Genomic DNA, 18,187 nt, shown 5'->3' on the forward strand with positions numbered 1-18,187 from the left:
CTACCATCTGGCAAGAGCTGTCATCATCCAGTAAGTTTCCTACTTAATTCAGCTGCTGCCTGCCCCTCACCACTGTGCTGCTCTGCCACCCTGATTGATCCCCAGCTTTTTTCACATTGCCAACAGCTGGTGGGACTTTGCTGTGTCTGCACCTCTTTGGTGCCCTTCTCATGAGGCTGGCCATGCATCCTGTCATCAATTGCATTGCAGTATTGCTGTTCCTCATAATAGCTGGTGTTGAATGGTGTAATCTGGAAGTGCAGATGTTCAGAAGCTTGGGAACTAGTGATCAAGGGGAGTATCTGGATATTTGAACATCCTCACAGTTGTTACTAGGCTTTGTGAGTCCTAAGGGAGCAGAAGATTGTTGGTAATTATTTACTAAGTTGTGTGCTTGCCTTGTTTTTTTCCAGATGCTGTCTAAACCCTCAGAAACACTTCTGTTCCAGTTTTAAAATGTGTTGACCCTTCCTATTCTAGTAGTGTTGGAGATGGAGTTGGGGTCAGTGCTTCTGTGCTAGGAGCTTTTGAGGTGCTCCAGCTAATATGGTTCTGCCTGCAGGCAGGTTCCCAGTGTGATTTCTCACTTGCTCTGTGCACTGTAGCAGCCTTTAGCTGCTAATGGAGGGGAAGGCAATGCTATTAGGTAAAGCAGCCTGGTCTGCTAATAAGGCACATTGCTGTGCTGGCAATTGATTAGTTGCCATAATAAAGGCTTTCCATTTTCCTACAAAAAACTACACAGGGCAATGCAGTGGCCTTTTTATTTTCCTTGCCATATTATTTTTGCTTTTCTGTAGCAAAAGGAATGCTTCATGCAATGAAGCCTCTCTCTTTTTTTTTTTTTTTTTTTTTGTATGAGGCTTCATTATGCCTTGAGCTCTGGGATGCAACTAGTTACCAAAGCTATAGGGAAGTAGTGGTCCTGACCCCAAGCTGATCCCTGGGCAAGATCTCATCAGTGCTCACAGAGTTATATTCATTTTTCCTTCCTGGCTGAGGACCTGGCTGTAAGTGTAACTGCTCAGCTGTGGGCAATGGATATGTACGGAATAGTGGCAGTGTTTGTGACCAAGATATTTAACTGTTGTGTGGTGAGGAACCAAAGGCAATAGCAGTTGGTAGTGCAGGTGTTTTGTTTTGATGTCATTTCATGAAGACACTAAGCATTGAGTATCCATAGCTGTAAGGTGCTGCATAAGCAGGACCACCTTTCTGAAACAACGGTGCTGCTGCTGTTTTTCCAGCAGTGTTTGTGGTACTTGAGATGTGAAAGTGTGAAGTAAGTTGTAACTGTGCTTTCAGCTGCAAAGTCTCTTGTTGTACTACCATGAGTGCTGCTTCCCTGGAGACTTAGACTATATTTTGTGTCACTGGTGATTTACCTGCTGATTTATCTGAAGCTTTGACCTTGCCCAGGGTAGAAAAGCCTCCTGTACTTCACAGCAGTGACTCTGCAACTTGTGCTTCCCTCCATGTCCTTTGGAGAAAGCCCAGTGGCTGCTCCTCTTCTCATCATACATAACCACTCAAGGACCAGTTGAGAATCTTTGCAAAATAGGGTGAACTTATTCTTTGGAACTCCTCCCTTCAGTTTCCCTGAGCAGAGGTAGGATAGGGAGCACTGTGATTGAGGGCTGACTTGGTCCAGCTCTTTCACCTGGGACATAGTTGTCAGCTCTTCTGGAATTTTTGTAATGATAAATTTTTTCCTCTGTGGTGCATTTTCTTTAAATTGCTTTGAATTTCTCATGTGTTCTACCAAATCTCTAGCTTTTAGATCAAGAGACAGCAACTGAGAGGCTTTTGTTGGCTTTTTTTTTTACTGGATCTAGAAGATAGTAACTGGAATTTTTGTTTTTGCACAGGAAAGGTGCCCTTGTGTCCTGACAGTAGTGGTAAAAATACATCTCTGTAGTGATCATTTCTGACAACCTTTTCTTAATGTCTCCCAACATTTAAATGACCTTTGTTCTCCTGGAGTTTCTTTCACTGTAGAACTATGCATTTTTTACTGAGCTGTTCATCTGTTACCAGGCTTGTAGATGAAGAGCTTTTAATAACCAGGTTTTTGTTTATTTTGCAAGTGCTGGTGGTTTCATTGGGTGTTTAGGTTCACCTAATTCCATCAGGGAATTTGAGGATTTTAAAGGTGATGTCTGCAACAGAATGGATTGTATCTCATCAATCTAGAGAAAGAGCCCAGGAATATAGATTTAAAGTTTTCCCTCATTCAGCTCTTTGACCATAGCTTGTAGTCATGCTGGTAAAACCAGTTGTGCTACTGTTGCTGCCTTTTTGTTTGCTGGTGTTGGTTTTGCAAATTGTGTTGTACAAAAAAAACGTAGCAACTGTGTCTGTGTGAGGATTTTTGGGCTGGGGAGATGGACTCATGCTTCCAGTGCAGATGTGGTACTGCCTTGGAAAATGAAACTTGGAATGGCAGAAGGAGATGGACTATTCCAGGGTGGATGTGGTTATAGTTGTGTGCAGGTGGGATACAGCAGTCAGCATTTTAGAAGCTGATTCCAGGTTTTTCTGACAAGACTTTGGTTACTGCTCTGCTGACCTAAAATACCTGACTTCAAGACTAAATTTGCCAATATCATCTAACTTCAGCTTGGTCTTGAGTGCCCAGTTCAGTTGTGGTGGATGTTTCATGTCACAAGGAATTAGAACTGCTGCCTCTCTGACTGCTCAGCACTGATCAGACCAGCAGTGATGTGAGCTATCAATGCTTGTGCCTTGGACTTCTCACTGTGTAATCTGACATGTTACACCTTTTTCAAAATCATATTAAAAATGCAATCACTTCTCTATGTTTTTGCTTATGAATCCAAAAGATTATCTAAGCAGGTGTTAAAAAAAACCCTGGTTGAATACTCTTACAATTATTTTATTTTCTTTCCTATTGAGATTTAGTAGTCTTGTCTTCCCTTTCCCATCCCTTCTCCAAAGAAAACCTCTCAGACAGACTTCAAAGTGAAATAGCTAAGCTGTGTCACCAGTGGTGTTGAAGCAGCATGAAGCGAGCTGGTGTCACAGCTGCTGTAGAAGCTCTCCAGCATTCCCATTTAGGTCCCAAGCTGCCAGTGTGGAAGGTTCAGCAGGAGGCCAGCAGAGTGCAGTGACTTTGTGGGGATGTAGTGCTCAGCCCACTGCTGCTTCCCTGCTAAGAGCTGGGGATGAAGATTCCAGCAGGCAGCACCACATCCCTGCTGTGGCACTCAGCACTCAGGTGTGCTGAGTGGAGGAAAGGGCTTGTCTCCCCACCTCAGTTTGTCCAGGCCATCGAGCTGGCCTGGAGCTGATTCACTCTGGTTTCTTTGTGCTCAATCAGATGTTGCTGGATTGTGCAGCTTCTTTACCCTTTTATGGGAGTGTGTTTAGGTGTGTCTTGTTTTAAACTGGATGGATTTATTTGTCTGCCGTGCTTGGTGACCGTGTACTGCTGGAACAGATGATGGTGGGCTGTCTGCTCTCTGATATGGGGAGCTGTCTGCAAATCTTTCAACAACACCGAGATATTGAAGGACAAATGCTTTGAGTTGTTTTTGTTGACCTCTGAAAAAAAGTACTGTCTGTAATGGGAAAGGCTGTGTTGCATCCTGGGAACTAACAAGAGACTTCTTTACTGGGAGAGATGACCTGGCAGGTGGAGAGAGGCAGAGAAGGGTTTGCTGACAGCCCTGGCCCCTACAGAAGGTACTCTGAGACAAGACAAAGCAGCAGCAGATGCCAAATGAGCTGAATACTGGGCGGCACAAGTTGTTTTATTGACTGTCTTGGGGAACTTCAGGAGTCAAATGAGCAGAAGCAGACCCTCAGGCTGAGGACTGTTACTGTCTTTGATTCTGAGATCACTCTTTTGGGGGCCTGTGTAAATAAGAAGCTAAAGGATCAGTGCTGATATAAAGGCCTGGAATAGCTCTGTAGCTAAGAGCATTGCAGCATTATCTGGAATTTCGGATGGAGAGCTGCCTTCCTGTGCCTTGGTGTGGAGCTGGCTTCCCTGGAGAGAGGCCTGCATCGGGATCATGGCAGTGGGATGGGCGCTGACAGGCCCATCGCTGCTCCCGATGTTCCTCCTGGACCTTGGTGTGTGTTAATTCAGGCAGAGCTTCAGTAACTGTGGGCTCTTCAGTGCAGTCAGTCCAATGCAGCCAGGGCTGGAATTCAATTAATTCTTTGTTCATTTGCCAGCCATGCCCTCGGTTGTCTGTTATCTGTCTGTAGCGGATCTGTTGACTCTGTCAATCCAAACATGATTTCTACTTTCTGCCTCTGACCTTCTGAGTCATGTGTCACATTGGGGTTGATAAATGAATCCAGCACAGTCGGGAGTAACATTTGCTCACCCCAATTCCTGTTTCCTCAATAGCTGTCCAAGCACCATTGTAATCATTGTGCTAATTTATAAATACAACAACAAAAAGTCGTGCAAGGCTTAGCTCATGCTCCTGGCCTTATCCTGGGGGTGAACTGCAGGGTATGTTTGCACTGTGCATGTGTTGGCTTTCATGTTTGAGTGATGAGTTCCCCTCACTCTTCCTGGCTTTTGGGCGGTTTGAAGGAGAGATAATTCCTTTTTCTCCCGGGATCGAATTTATCCCTGGGGCACATGTCTGTAATTGCATGCAGCACGCTTATCTCTGTGCAGGATGCTGCCGTGATGGGACTGTGATCAGACAGCTGTGAATGGTGACTGGCACTCAGAGCCCCACTGCCTCTCCCTAAAAGCATCTCTCCGCTGATGAGGATCTGCAGCCCGCGCTCTTGCTGGGGCCCTGCTGCCGGACCCCAGGCGGGAGGGAGGCTCCCAGTGAGCGGGCAGCGATAGGCCTTAGGGCAGCTGGCTGAGCTTTTGTCGATGGTACATTAAATCCAGTGTGCGAGATGAATGTGAAAACGAAACACAGCGAGGAAACATCTCCTTTGGTGTATGAATAAATAATGTTGAATTAAAAATTGAGTGTTGAAGGGTCTGTTACGGTGAGGGGACAAGACTGCAGGAGCTCTTTAGAGAAGGTGGTGGAGTTGTGTATTGGGAGAAGTTAGGATCCAGGGGTTGTATTTAGGAAGGTTTGTTTCACAGAGTACTTGGCATGGAGTAGTAGGCTGTTTCCCCTGCCACGCCACGCATAGTTCCCTGGTTGTTCCGGAGCCGAATTTGGAGTGGATCCATGTGACAAGCTGCGGGCTGTGGAGTGGCGGCTGCCGCGCGTAGGGGTTGGGCGCAGAGCAGCACCGCGGGTGCCCCGCACGGGCTGTGCTGGGAGCAGCGCTGCTGAGGGGGGGAAGGAGGGACGGGGACGGTGCCGGGGGACGGGAGCGGTGCCAAGCGGCCGCAGCACCCCGCGTGTCCCGCACGGTGCCGTAAGGGCTCGATGGAGCTCAGCGTGAGCGGTATTCAGAACGCGCCGCGCACACGCCGCGGTGCGAGGTTCCAAAAATTGCGCCGCGCACGGAGCGGGCGCTGCTGTGTTGTTTAAGGCGTTAGCAGGGCTGCTCTCGCCATGCGCTCATCGAGCAGCCGCGCAACCCCCAGATAAGGACGGTTGGTGGCGGCTGGGGCGCGCCGCCCGTCCGGGAGCGAGAACCACCCCCAGGTCCCGGCGAGGGGCCGCTCGCCCCCGGCCCGCCCGCGGCCCCACGCCCGACGCGGGGCCGTGCACGGCGCGGGGCCCGGCGCGCCCGGGCGACTCCGGCCCGGGTTCGAGCCCGGCGGCGGCGGCGCTACCCAGCGTGCTCCGCGCCAGCCGGGCGCTGATTTGCATAGAGGGCGGGGCCACCGTGCGGCGGCAGCGGCGACGGAGCGCGCCCTCTGCCGAGCGGCCGCGGCACGACACGGCTGCGGTGAGCGCTCCGGTACCGCGCGGCTGCGGGGATAACCGAGCTGCCTCCCGGCACGGAGGGACAGCGGCACGGAGAGCCTCTGCACAGACACCCGTGCGTGTGTGCAACGAGTACAGCTGTGCACGTGTGCAGCCTGAGCGTACGGGAGTGTAAATACATGTGCGTGTGACTGTATCATAGAATATCCTGGGCTGGTGCAGTTCCTGCCTCCGGCAATCCCATCTGTGCCTGAGAGCCGTGTCCAAACACTCCCTGAGCCAGGGCTTGGGGCCACGACCACTGTCCTGTTGTTTGTGTAAATATGTACACTTGTGTGTATGTACGGGGGTTGGGCTGTGTTGGAACAGTCCCGCTGGCATCGCCTCAGAAGCCTGGCTGTCCCTAACGCTTCCAGATTAACCTTGGTGCTTATCCAAAAACTTAGGGAGAAGTATCTCGTACTAGCACAATTATGATCTACAGAATTTACGAAGTGTTTTCAAATACAGGCTAGACAGTATGTTCAGTATGTGATATACTTTTTTCAGTAAGTAAGCCTAGTTAATCAGAGCAGGTTTTCTGATCTGCCGCCTGTCATGAAGCTTCTCTCAAACTAGGTGTCTGTCTTTGAATTCCAGTTATGTCATAAAAGTGTTTGGTTTAATTTCTGCCAGTAAATAGTTAAGCAGCTCTTAGTGCATACCATTTACTAATTGTAATAACTGAAATTAATTAGAAATACTAGTTACAGCAAATACTGAAGCAGTTTATACACATGGTTTGTGTACCTTGCACATCTGTACATATGAATTTAGCACTGAGCAGCAATCACAGTTGCAGTGCACTCTTAATTCACTGCCTGTTCTGTGCTTGCAGGTGGTTCTCCTGGGGATTGACATCATCTCTGCATTGGTGTCCCGCTTGCAAGATCGCTTCAAGGCCCAGATTGGCACAGGTGAGGGGTCTCTGTGCGAGTGTCACCATCACTCTGCCAGCACCTGCACTAGCTGACAACTCAGAGTTGTTTTGCTTCCCAGGAGAGCACTTGGGAGGCTCTTGGTGGTTTTCATGCTCTGCTGAAGGGCAGCAAGGCCAGTGCCTCCATTGGGCTTTGGGGGGAGACCAGAGGGACTCTGCCATTGTTACAGTTTTTTCCTGAGCAATTTAAATGTTCCTGTTTTCTTTCCTTAGTGCTGCCAAGTTTACTTGATAGGCTGGGCGATTCTAAAGACTCGGTGAGGGAGCAGGATCAGACCTTGCTGCTGAAAATCATGGAACAAGCTGCTAACCCTCAGGTATGTGCAACAGTCCACAGCATGAATGACTGGCTGTGTGAAAAAAGGAAACCTTTTTTCTTTCAGAAGGTTTTCTCTGCCATTTTTCTGTCTGAAATGGCTTTATTTCCCTAAACTTTGTTATAAGATGTTAACTTCACTTGGGAAGGCTATTGCCTGACAGGATCCACATGGGAGTGTGTCAGTGGATTTCCCAAGGATGTGATGGGTATATGTCAAGAGTTACTGTTCCAGGTTTTGGGAAGGTATTTGCTTTCTGTAAGTATGAGTATTGTTTTTGGTAATGGGAAGTTACTGTGAAGTCAGCACAAAACAAAGAATTAGTCAGATCTAAAAGTATTTTGCTCCTTTTTGTCCTGTTCTGCTTGGATGGGTGTAGTGCTTATATTTGAGCTTCAGAGGTGGTGTGGTGTGATTCTGCTGGAAGACAGAATCTGTATCTTATCCCATCTGATTTTTTTCTCTTTCCTGTCTTCCACAGTACGTGTGGGACAGGATGCTAGGAGGATTCAAACACAAGAATTTTCGGACAAGAGAAGGGATTTGCCTCTGCCTTATTGCAACACTCAATGCGTAAGTCAGAGCCTTCTGCAAACCTGTGTTGTGTACATGAGCCTGCTCTGATTCATAATGGTGCTTTTTGTTCTTTATTCCCAGATCTGGAGCTCAGAGTTTAACACTGAGTAAGATAGTGCCACATATATGTAACTTACTTGGAGATCCAAACAGCCAGGTGAGCTTTTGCTGTGAGTCATGCTAAAGGTTGTGCTGGTTGCCTCATTGGTAAATGAGCTAATTGTGCTGCTGCTGGTGAGCTCTGAACAATGCTGTGCACACAGAACCCTTGGCTGGTTTTGGAGAGGCGTACTTTGAAGTATGTCCAAACCAACATATCAGTTACTCCAAGGGTTCAGCAGAGCAACATGAATCTGCAGGTGAGATGAACAGAAGAGGAAACCTTTGTGGGAAGGGAACTCCTGTGCCTTGGAGCCTGAATACAGGGGAGGCTGCAGGGATCCCTCTGGGCTCAGTGCAGCGCCCCTCACCTTCAGAGAGAAACCAGTCTGGGCAGGGAGGGCAAATGGGGCCAGTCAGACAGCCTGGCCATGTGCACTGCCAGAAGTTGTACAGGCAGTTTCTGAACAGGGGGTGAAGACAATCGTACCAGGACCTTTAATCAGCAATGCAACCCAAGTGAAAATACAAGTGGAATAAAATCTGTTGCTCCTAAGTGCTTTTTGTCTTGTTTGGGATTAGATGCAAGTATGTGGGGTTAGTGAGAAGAGGTGGTGGAGAAGTAGTGTTCAAGGTTGTCGTATAATGTGTTCTAGTAGTTTTTGAGTTTTTGAATGATGCTGTTGATTGTTCTGCCAGCATGGGTGACACATCTGTGATCCAGGTCTGGAGAGGGTGTTCAGCTGGAAGGAGGTGTGGGGTGTCCAGCTGGAGAATGGGTTTATGTTTGCTCTGGGGACTTGGCCATATTTCTGTGGCTGTCAGGGTCTCCCCTGCTAAGAGGAGGACTGAGAGTGAAGCAACCTTCTCTTGCTGCTTGTGCCATTGCAGGATGGTAAAACCACTACTCCAAGAAATTTAATGTTTAGGATCCTCTGTAGTTCTGAGGTGGGACTAAGCAAGCTGTTACCCTCCGAGGAAATCCTGGGTTTAGGGCTTGGACTTGTTAAACACACAGGTGCCTTGGTCCTGCTGAGCAAGTGTGAGGTCCAGTTCAGGTGAGCTGAATTGGAAAGTTGGTGAGGGCAATGAGACATTTTTCCTCTGTGCTGCCTCTTCCTTGTGCCAGGCACAGCTCCTTGTCCTGTATCCAACTGCAAGGAGAAACAAGGCTGATCTCTTTCCCTTTCTCCTGGGTCTGGTTCCTCATTCCCAGCAAGCCTGAATTGGTCAGACAGAAATCTCTGTGACAGTGGCTCTGGGTGAAGCAGTGCCTGCCCGGGGGCAGGGGCTGGTCCTGGCTCCCCTGGAGCTGCTGCTGCTGCCTCCTGAGTGCTGGGAGACTGCTGGGCTCGGTCACTGCTGCCCTCTCTTGGAGAAAGGACCGAGAAACAATTCCAGGTCAAGTCCAGTTTTTTTCTTTTGTTGTGGATGTGGAAGCTGTTCCATCAGAGCCCTTTTCAGAAATAGTGCTTTCGTTGTTTTCAGCTGATGCGATTGAGTAACTCAATGTGCATCTGGTGTAACAATAGTTCTTAAACTCTGATAATTTTCTCAAAAATAAAATTACTAAAGCTTTATTTTTGCTGTGGTAGACTAAACCAAGTATGATGGTGGGGGCTCCTTGCCTTGCTCCTTGGGATTTACAGAGTCCTGCAGCTGTGCCTCTGCTTAAGTGTACACGCAGAGGCAATCCCTGCTGTGCTCAGGCTGGGCTGGGTCTGTGCACAGAAACGGGGGCCACCAAAGAGTCCCCACAGACGGCTGTGCCCAGCAGTGTTGGTAGCAAATGGGGCTGGTGGGCAGGAGATGAGAGGCAAGAGTGCTGGGTAAGGGCTGGCATGAGTGGAGGAGGGGTTTGGAGGCTGGCAGTGAGCTGCTGAGTGGGAAGGCTGTGCAGCAGGAGAACGGGCTGAGGTGGATGTGAGTCAAGTGTTAGGGTTTTCTTTGGCTGGGGGACAGGCTATGTGTGCCTGCCCTTTGACTCCCACCTACAGGCAATTCTAGCTTGTGTCTCAGGATATTCCTTGTCTAGTCCTGGGGTGTGTGGGGGGCTAGCTGCTGCTGAGCTGTCTTCTGAGAAGCAGAAGTGCACAGCTCCATCAGTGTTTCTGTAGGCAGAGCAGATTGTTTGTTTACCTTCTCTGCCTGCTGTGTCTAGTGGAGGAAGGGTTTAAATACAGAAAGGTGACACTTTAATCAGATTTATGTCTCTTCTGTTGGCTGGAAGGAAGGATGTGCTCAGCAATTTCTTGCAAATCAGTTTGGAAAATATGCAAAATTCATGGTGACTCAGGTGGTTGATTACTCCTCCCTTCCTCCCTGTTTTGCTATCCACATAGAAATGTAAGTTGTTAAGACAGCATTACAAATCAGTTTATTTTATAATATCCCAGTAAAATAAGGTCTGTTTGTGTCTCTATCCTTTTTTTCATCCAGTAAATGTACCTGTTATATACAATGGGAGGAGTTTGGCAAAGGCAGCCAAGCAGCTCCTTTTGAATCTTACACCCTTCATGTTAGACCTTCACTGCCTTTTCAATTCAATTACCTGCTGATACTGTTAACGTGTGAAAGGCAGGGTTGGAAGCTCCTTCGTGAACTGTGTGGTAATGTGTATAGTAGCAGCTGTTGTTGCTGACAAATAGACAAATTTAGTTCTCTAATGTAGGATTTACTGGAGATTTATTAATTTAAATTGTAAAGATGATTGATTTCTCTCATGTCTCATGTCCAGGTTCGAGATGCAGCAATAAACAGCCTTGTGGAAATTTACAGACATGTTGGCGAACGTGTAAGGGCTGATCTCAGTAAAAAAGGATTACCCCAATCTCGGTAAGTTGAGAATGTCCTTAGGTCTTCACTGTTTTTGGGCTGCTTTTTATTCCCTTCCTTCCTTCAGAAGACTTTAGGAACATCATGATTGAACCTTTTCCAGGGATCACTTCATTTTTTATTTTTATTTTTTAATTTGAGAAACACTCAGATTTATTTAATGCAGATCCTGTACATTTGCCCAAGTGTGCCACATCATCTTTGGAAAACCACAAAAATTATTACAGGTGTTTAGTTAACTGATTTAAGTTTAGGAAATTAATATTTTTCCTGTGTGTACTGCATGTGTAGAAAGGAGACATATCAGAGTAGCTTGTGTTTATGCAACTTAGGCTGTCATAAACAAAAAAACTCACAAACAAAATAATCAGTTTTAAAATGTTATTCAAGAAAAAAAAGCAGCTTCCCTCCCCCTGCACCCTTCCCCCTAAAAAACCCCCACCCAAACCTGAAATAAAAAGCAACCAAACTTATGTTAAAACCAAAGCCATGTCCCTCTGCTTCTGCCCTTTCAGGTGTATTAGAAAGCTGCTCTGCATCTTGCCTCCAGTGCTCAGGGCAGAGCATGGTTATCCCTGAGGATGGAGTAGCTGGCAGCTTGTCAGTGCTCAGAGGGAAGAGGTGGCTTTAGAGTTGGGCTACATGCAGGTGGAGGCAGCACTGTTGCCCCTGCTTCTCCAGTGGAAATACCTGCTCCCAAAATGTGCCTTAAAGTAATAAACTCACTGGGAAGGAATGATTGAGATGTGATAAGAGTCTTCTGCTCTGCTAGACCTGTGACATAAATGGGAAGGTGTCAGGGCCAAAGATAAACGTTGTGTCAAGTTGGTTTTTGGGGGTATGTTTTGTGGTATTTCTGCAAATAGTTAAGATAGAAAAAGTGATGATGAACTGGAAGTGCATCTACAATTAGCTATATCACATCTTCACTAATGTAAGCGTATCAATTATATCTCAGATTTTCCTTTCAACCTGTGTTGATGTTGGTTTTTTTTAAATTTTAAAATAACTTCCTTGCACTGACATTTTCTGCTGACATTTTTGACAGTGCTCCTAATGACCTGAGTGAAGCCAAATCTCTTCTATAAGATCATAAGATGTTAGAATTTGGCTGTGAGGTGGTGAAATCACCATCCCTGGAAGTGTTCAGAAGCCGTGTGGGTGTGGCATTGGAGGACATGGCTTAGTAGTGAACATGGTGGTGCTGGGTTAAAGGTTGAACTCGATGGTCTTAGAGGTCTTCTACAACCTTAGTGATTTTATTGTTCTGATATTCCTACAATTTAAATTCAGTTGTGAATTGTGTATTTTTTTAACTTTCAAACAGGTTGAATGTAATTTTTACAAAATTCGATGAGGTCCAAAAATCTGGAAACATGGTCCAGACTTCAGTTGGTGAGTAGAAGTACTTGTACTCTCTGTTTGGTGCTTTTGGCAATTTTCAATTGGTGAGGCATTCAAATAGATATACAGCAAGCATTCTGTTAGGGGAAGCAAGTATGGTGATTGTTCAGAAATACACACAGTGTTTTAGCAACAAATAAAATGGACATTTAGTTTGTCTGCTGTCTTTTTGTACTATCAGAAGGAAGCCTGAGTTTCAAGAAGAGAAGGTGGTGCTGTAACTGTCTTGTTTTCCTCTTGAGTTACATTAGGGAAATATATCTCCTGTTCTCAAGTCCATGTGCATATAAATTGTTCATAAGGTAAATTAAATAGTAATTTCAGAGAAGAATTGCCTTTTCAGTTTAAAGCCCTAAAAGGCACAGAGCATGTACACAATAATGCAGCAGTGTTCTGTTTAAAGCTCATGTTGTTTGTATTTTGCAGTTCCTAAGTGTCCTGGGATTCCTCCCAAATCTGTCCTAAACCAGGACACTAAATTTGCATCTTTTGTATGTTTAGGACTGATAGCCAAAGACCCTTATCTGAGCCTTAATTCTGTCTGTCTTGTCTGAGACTAGTATTTTGCTTACTGTAATAAGAAGTGTTTATTACTGTGTTTACAGATAAGCTTATGAACTAGGAAGTAATTTAAACAGGTATTATAAATTTAATAGGTGTTGTTTAGCAGTAGATTTTTGTGAGAATTCTTGGTGAGGAATGCATTTTTCTGCTGACAGTTGAGTAGAGCAGACGAAGAATCTTGAGTTCAGCACTGTGTGTTCCTATCAAGCTCACACCCTCTGCAAAGCCAGGAGCAGGGCAGATGATGTCCCAGTCGTTCCTACCATGCTCTTCAAAGTCAAGAGAGCAGAGAGGTGTTTTCTCTTTTAAATAGGAAAAAAAATACCTTTTTCACTTCTGGGCACCATTATTCTTGCTATAACCCAGTAAACTTCATCCCTGCAGAAACAATAAAATTAACTGATTTGAAAATCCTGAAGTTATAGTTTGGATTATTCAGAAAGGTGATGTATTATCTTGTATGTTTGGGAGTGATGAAGACCTATTACAGGTTCCTCTGTGATGGAATGGGTTAAAATTACGCTTTTGCATAATATGGGACTATTTTGTATGTCCAGGTGGATGAGGCTTATAGGGGTAAAAAAAGTGTAGTTGAGAAACAAATGTCCTTGTTCTTTTTAACAGGTGGAGGGGAAGTAAATATTTAATCCCTTAGCAAGTTTGTTTAGGTTCCCAGCCTCCAGGTGATTTCTCTGAAACCCCTGCTCAAACTGAAACAGATTTATGGCTGATTCAACTTCTTTGCTTTCCACTTGGCTAGACTAAGGTGGAATTTTGTGTTGCTAGCAGTGGAATAGAATGAACTTTCAAAACAGAAAAAGCTATTTGATGCATCATTGTACTATGTAGATTGCTGTTGTTTGGTGTTTCTAGGAGGCAGACTTGTGATCTGAGATGTGTTGCTACATCTGAAGCATTGGTGTGTATCAGATCTCCTACTTCTAGGCTTCCTTGAAAATAATTTTTTCTTTTATACCCGTTTGTCACTGTTCCAGTGAAAGATTTACCCTTTTTGTGCTTCGAGGTCCTGAGACGTTATGATCCCCATCTTCTGACTCCATGGATACACTTTCAGTATTCCCAACACAAGTACTCCTGTATTCTGCACTCTATTTAACCTGATCTTCTGATGTCTCCCTGCTCTTGCTTGTGCTGTGGCAGGATGCAATCTTTGGAGTCTGTGTGTGGTAGGATTTCTCCTCTGTAGAATCTCCTGTATGAACACTGAGACAAAAAAGTAGCCTGGGAGAAAGGGAGGGTGGATGAGTGTTAAGGATCAAAGAGAGCAAAGTTAGGATCTCCTATTGTTCTGCCGGAACCTTTTCATCTTCCCTAGAAATGAAAAAGTCTATAGCTGCAGAATCAAAATATTTCTCACTTGTGAAGTTAGTAATGATAACATTACTTATTAATATTTTTTGTGTGTGTTTGAGGGGAGGGTTCAGTTTCCCTTAGTGCCATAGGCTTGTTTGTTGCTTCTCCTTGCCCTCCAAGCACAGCACAAATACAGCATTACATGCTTGTCCTATCTTGTGTGTCAACAGCTCTGTGCAACTTTTAGTTTATCTTTTTGAGATTGTCTAAGCCAGCAAAAGGAGGCTTATCTTCACCCACAGTCACAAGTTTATTGTGGCCTGTGAGAGAAAGATGAGCTAAATTTGTCAGGTTTCTCGTGTCCCTGACACTTTCTGAACAAAGGTGACACTTTCAGCAGTTGTCAGACTCACCAGGGAGAATGGTGATAGATATTGCACATGCAAAAGATTTGCCTTGCTCAGGAAATAGTGGAAATAGCTCAGCCTTGTTAACTCTTTGAATCTGGCAGAGTGGTTGGATGGGTGACTATGTGAATGTGCTTCTCTTGTGGATAACCAAGAGCAGGCTGTTGGCAGAAAAGTCACTCATAACTGAGCACCAGAGTTGTGCTAATCACAGTGAGATTTGAAAGTGGTTGTCAAGCCTCTGTTAGTACAGAACACAGTGGTGCTGGGGATTTAGGACAGCAGCTGTGGCTTCTAGAATGGTGGAACACAGTAAAAACTGGTCTCTAGGCTCTGAGACTAGTTTGGGATAACAGTTTCTTCCACCAGTTCACTGAGGATTCAAGTAAAAGGAAGGAATTGCAGCAGTGGTCTGTGTATATCAGGAGTACTTTGGAGATCAGGGAGTTGCTCTGACTTGTTAAAGGTTTCATACCTAGTGGTTCCCAAGACACAAACGAACAGAAATCTTAGACAGACCTACTAGAAAAGTTGCTTAAAATAATAGGACATTTTCTTAACCCAAAGAAGAAATCTAATGAATCAACTCTAATCAGACTGTGACTTTCAAGTCTCTGAAAATAATTCATGTTTTGTTTTGGCTTATCTTTCTATACTGTTGTCCATTAGTGCTTGTTTGAGTTTATCTTGAATTGTTTGATTGTTTTTTGGCTAGGCTTTGTTTTTATCATTTAGATACACAAGAATCAAATGCATAGTGGGGTGGGGGAGGTTGGCATAGTAATCTGAGGTGTTTCATTAAGTCGGAGGAGGATTTGGCATGCCCAAGTATGCTGCTTGTTGCTAGGCTACCAGCAGCCCTTATAGCTAGAATATGAAGCTAAAATCCATGCTGGATTTCTTGATGATTCTCAGTGCAGCTCTGTTTTGTTATTTGGCATATAATTAGTCAGCCTCTTGAAGCAAAAATTATAGTTTTTCCCCTTTTGGGCTTTCAGCAAGCTAATTATTTTCTGTGTAACTGCTTTTGCTAATTATGCAGATGCCTTATTCCCCTGGGACAAATACATTTTCAGCATGAAAGAGCCAGTAATTGCCAGCTAGTCAGCTGCTGTCTTTGAGTGGCATTGTGTGATGATCTTTAGTTGGATGTGATATAGAGAGAGGCTATTGGACACAGGCTCCAAGAAATTCATGCTTGTATGGGTTTCCTTGGTATTATCTGTAAGGATCTTTACATAAACTGCACAGATTTTTCATGGATTTGAGTTGACTTTGAATCAGCCTTAAACTCCAGAAGACTCTATAATCAAGTTTTAGTAAAGATTAAGAATAAAATAAATGATGTACTGAAAAATACAGTCTGATAGGAATCAATGACCCAAACCAAAGTTATTAGCAACCAAAATGTTTTGGTGTGTTTTTTATGCTGTTCATCATTGTAATATTCTAATATGATGCCAACCTTCAATTTTTTAATGTAAGTCACACAATTCTTGTGAGATGCATTTATATTTGTGTATGAAGGGATATTGTGGTGGTTTTCCTGTGGCAAAGGAGGGCATTTTACTTTCTTGTTGATGTTGAACTTTGACTCAGAAGAGCCGGATTTAGGGACAGTGGAGATGGTAGTGGTGGTGTTGGGCTGGAAGGAAATCAAAGCAGGATCTTTAAGCCAGAATTCTGGAGCTGAGGTCTCTCCCCACCGGGTACTCATGGAGTAAGGTGAGGGGAGGATGCAATTTTGGTAGCTGACTACATGAGTATGTGCTCTAAGAGTAAGCAAGTTAATTAAAACAGTGCTGAAATAAAAGACGTGATAATTTCAGTTACTGAAACCTATGAAGAGGGAGCGATGCTAATTTTCAGTAGGACTACTTTTATATTTGGGACGGTGTATAAGAAATATGCTATTTACTAAATTAATTCTGTTTGTGAACTTGAGAACTTGGAGTTAAATAGATGAAAACTGGAACTATTTAAGATTCTTGTGTTTTGCTGGTAATAAAGCTGAGTTATTGGAAGGTATTTTGATATTTGTTATGTGAAGGAAAATCGCCCACATTTTTCAAGTGAGGCCGTGCATCTGAGGGTGGAATATTGTTTGTTTGTCAACACACATCCAAGCAGCCAAATTGCAGACAGGAAGGAGCGACAATTATCCTGGTAAAAGATATCTTGAAGCAGTGAATGCTGCACTGTCCTTTTTTGCGTTCATACCTCCTTGTGCAGTTAAATTTCCATTATGGCTTGCTCTATTTATACAGTTCCCAAGTTGAAATACAAAATGAAACAGAAGATTGGTTTCATTGACTCAGCATTTTTAGGGCATGAAAAGAGCAAATAAATGCCTCTTCACCTCTTCCACTCTTGTGTGGGCCGAGAGACAGCAGTAATGTTCGAGTCATGTTTGAATGAACACCATTAATTAATAGTACATCCTTGTGGAAGGTATAAATGGACAAGAGGAGCTCTGCTCCCTCTCTAACAGCTTTGTAAATAAGCATATTGCTGAAATTCTCAAATGCAGAAGGGGAGGGGTGTGAGCAAGCAGGCACAGGGGGGCACATGGAGCTCAGCTGCATGCTGAACAGGCTTTTATTTTGGAGGAGAGGTGGCAATCGCCTGCTAGGTCACACAGCAAAGTGGTGTAGGAGGGTGCCTGGTTTGCTGCTGATTAAGTTGCCGAGAAACATGTGCTGAGAGACTGTGGGGCTGCTCCCGAGCACAGTGCCCTTCCCCAGCAGCTCCCCAGCCCTGCAGAGAATAATGACTACGGGGAAAGGTAGGTGCTGGTGAATGTGCCACACGGATGGATGTGTTTATTTGTAAATGTTTGAGTATTCGACTGCTCTGTTTCTTTTTAACGGTGTGTAGGGACAGAAGCAATCTTGCAGTAAAAGTGGAACTTAAAGAGATAGTCTGCAAGCATCTGTAGCCTGGTGTCATCAAGCTCAGTTTAGGATTCTATAAAATATGATAAATTATCTGTGTCATGGGGTGATGAAAGAGAATATGTGCATATGTAAGGGACCAGAACAGGTTGAGATAGATGAAGGACATGAATTTTCAAAAACCCTACTTAGATATCTATGTTGTTTTTGAGTGGTCATTAAGACGTCTATTTCCTAACCATTTCCTTCTGCAGTATCAGTTGGGAAGATTATTTAAATTGGTTATGAGTACTTCTGAATTAGCATTGAATCACAGTTCCAAGAATATGCCAAATAGAGACATCACTCTTTTTTAACCTGTATTTTTGTGTTTTATCTGCGTTTCTGTAAGAGGATGTCTGTGGTACTCGGTGAGGCTGGATTGGGACTTGGTGAAATGGAAAGGCAGAGGAGCTTTGTATTTTTTCACCCGTGAAGAATTAATTTAGAGGAGGGAAGCATATATTGTGTATATTTTTGGTACGTAAGAAGCCTGTGCTTTTCATTTGAGCTTTCAGAGGAGATGATTTCTGTTAGCCATCTTTGTAAAACTGCATTTTCTTTCTTCCCCCTTTTCTCTTCATTCAGTGTACCTGTCGTCTTTTTGAAATTCTTACTATATTGTGGATATAGTATAATTTTAGGAAGTTTGAGTCGGTTGGTATCTAAATTCTGTGAACCTTGGGTTTGTATTGATATTTACTGTCTCAAGGTGTGAGTTAATTGGCAGCTTTTTTGTAACAGAAAGTGGAAATCTCCTGGGCAAACTGAATGCTGTGGAATGAATACCGCATGCTACAATATGTGCCATTTCTATGGACAGATCTTTATTTTATCCTTTTGGGACATTGTTTTCCAAGACAATTACTGCCTGTATTTTCAGAGGAAGCAGTGGATTCATGTATGTGGTGTTCCTTCTTCACCA

General features: G+C 44.4%; 1 protein-coding gene and 1 non-coding gene across 2 annotated transcripts in view; one reads left to right on the forward strand and one right to left on the reverse strand.

Annotated features, from left to right (window-relative positions):
• The window catches only part of CLASP1 (cytoplasmic linker associated protein 1), a 168,329-nt gene that overhangs the window by 38,118 nt on the left and 112,024 nt on the right, over positions 1-18,187 (forward strand). The window contains exons 3-8 of the mRNA XM_072932017.1: positions 6,712-6,790; positions 7,027-7,130; positions 7,612-7,703; positions 7,788-7,863; positions 10,543-10,640; positions 11,968-12,035. Coding sequence (XP_072788118.1) covers positions 6,712-6,790; positions 7,027-7,130; positions 7,612-7,703; positions 7,788-7,863; positions 10,543-10,640; positions 11,968-12,035 — 517 coding nt within the window. The remainder of the gene's footprint in view (positions 1-6,711; positions 6,791-7,026; positions 7,131-7,611; positions 7,704-7,787; positions 7,864-10,542; positions 10,641-11,967; positions 12,036-18,187) is intronic.
• LOC115496095 (U4atac minor spliceosomal RNA) lies at positions 5,443-5,559 on the reverse strand. Its single transcript, XR_003961497.1, has one exon. It is a non-coding gene; the product is annotated as a U4atac minor spliceosomal RNA (small nuclear RNA).

This window comes from Taeniopygia guttata, chromosome 7 (assembly GCF_048771995.1).
Source record: "Taeniopygia guttata chromosome 7, bTaeGut7.mat, whole genome shotgun sequence".
NCBI classification, from domain to species: domain Eukaryota; kingdom Metazoa; phylum Chordata; class Aves; order Passeriformes; family Estrildidae; genus Taeniopygia; species Taeniopygia guttata.